General features: G+C 68.4%; 1 protein-coding gene across 1 annotated transcript in view; it reads right to left on the bottom strand.

Annotated features, from left to right (window-relative positions):
• The window catches only part of ANAPC2 (anaphase promoting complex subunit 2), a gene marked incomplete at its 5' end in the record, with an annotated part of 8,369 nt that overhangs the window by 4,558 nt on the left and 2,435 nt on the right, over positions 1 to 1,376 (bottom strand). The window contains 3 exons of the mRNA XM_015572346.1: positions 431 to 549; positions 838 to 957; positions 1,348 to 1,369. Of these exons, the coding sequence (XP_015427832.1) occupies positions 431 to 549; positions 838 to 957; positions 1,348 to 1,369 (261 nt within the window). The remainder of the gene's footprint in view (positions 1 to 430; positions 550 to 837; positions 958 to 1,347; positions 1,370 to 1,376) is intronic.

The raw sequence follows: 1,376 nt of genomic DNA on the forward strand, positions 1-1,376 counted from the left end.
CGCGTCCTGCGGGGCGCAGGGGCCTCAGGATCCTCACCCTCCACCTGACCCCACGCTGCTCACTCCCTCCCCACAGCCAGTCCCGCCCGCAGGTCAGAGACAAGCATTAGGCTTTTGCTCAAAAAAATAAAACAAGATGAAGTAAAACAAACGACTGTGGGAGCGGCAGGAGTGAGACGACCAGGTGACCAGGGCCAGCCCTTCCAGGCCGGAGGCTGCAGGTGCAAGTCAGGGCGGCCGCAGGCACCGCAGTCCCGGCACAGCCCCGCTCAGGCCCCTCCTGAGTCTGCCCCCCACTGGGGCCTGGCTCCGCCGGTCAGAGGCGGCACCTCTCTGCTGGAACCGGGGTGGGGCGGGGCCGGTGTCCCTGAGCAGCAGGGCCCCCAGGAGCTGGGTTGCAGGGGAGGAGCAGGGGGAGCCCCAGCACTCACCTCAGGTAGCGGCGGACAGGCTCGCAGGCCACCTCCAGGATGACCATGGAGGGGTCCAGCACGCGCAGCGCCTTGATGGCTGATATGTAGAGGGTGATGATGTCACACGTGTTGACACCTGCAGCCGGGACAGGAGGCTGAGGTGAGGGCAGCACCAGGGTGGCCCCGGCCAGCCAGGGCATCTGCAGGGCCAGGCGACTGCACGCCCGGATCTGAGCCACACACACGCCCCCCCCAGCAAGCAGTCTGTGCCGGGGACTTGGGCACCCCACCACCAGGCCAATACCCCCAAGGGCCCCCCAAAACTACTCCTTACCCACCTCCCCCAGGGCCTGCAGGTGGCTGGGAGACTGGACTCTCCGCCTCCGGTTCTGGGCCTGGAGATCAATGGGGGGTCAGCCCGTACCTGGGTGGAGAAGCCGCGTCTCCAGGGCGGCCTTGAGGGACACGAGCAGCTGCTGCCGCTGGTCAGTCCTCTCCAGGCAGTACTTGAGGTCCTCCACGGCCGGCCGGGAGTCGGGGAAGTCTGCAGGGAGAGGCCGGCCCTCGCACCCACACACAGACGCACACGCAGGCGGCGGGGCCTGGAGGGTGAGCAGCCATGCCCACGCCTGAGACGAGGAACACCCACTGGACGCTACGCTACCCTTCATGTGCCCACAGGTCTGACTGCAGCTGCCCTGCAGGGCAGACCGCCGGGGCACTGGAGAGCTGGGCCCGAGCAGGGCTGTGAGGCCACGGAGGCAGGGGTGGCCACCAGAGGCACAGTCCCCCACCCAACCCCAACACTTGGCTGGGGAGTCCACCCTGGAGCGGGGAGCCGCGGGGGGTGGGGGGGCCCGCAGGGGGACAGCTCTGCTCCGGACAATGCAGCCCAGGTGCCCTCACCACCCTCAGGGGCGACGGGGCGGCTGACCTCGGATGATGCTGAAGAGCTCCTCGATG

Source organism: Myotis davidii, unplaced genomic scaffold, assembly GCF_000327345.1.
Source record: "Myotis davidii unplaced genomic scaffold, ASM32734v1 scaffold609, whole genome shotgun sequence".
In the NCBI taxonomy this organism is placed as follows: Eukaryota; Metazoa; Chordata; class Mammalia; order Chiroptera; family Vespertilionidae; genus Myotis; species Myotis davidii.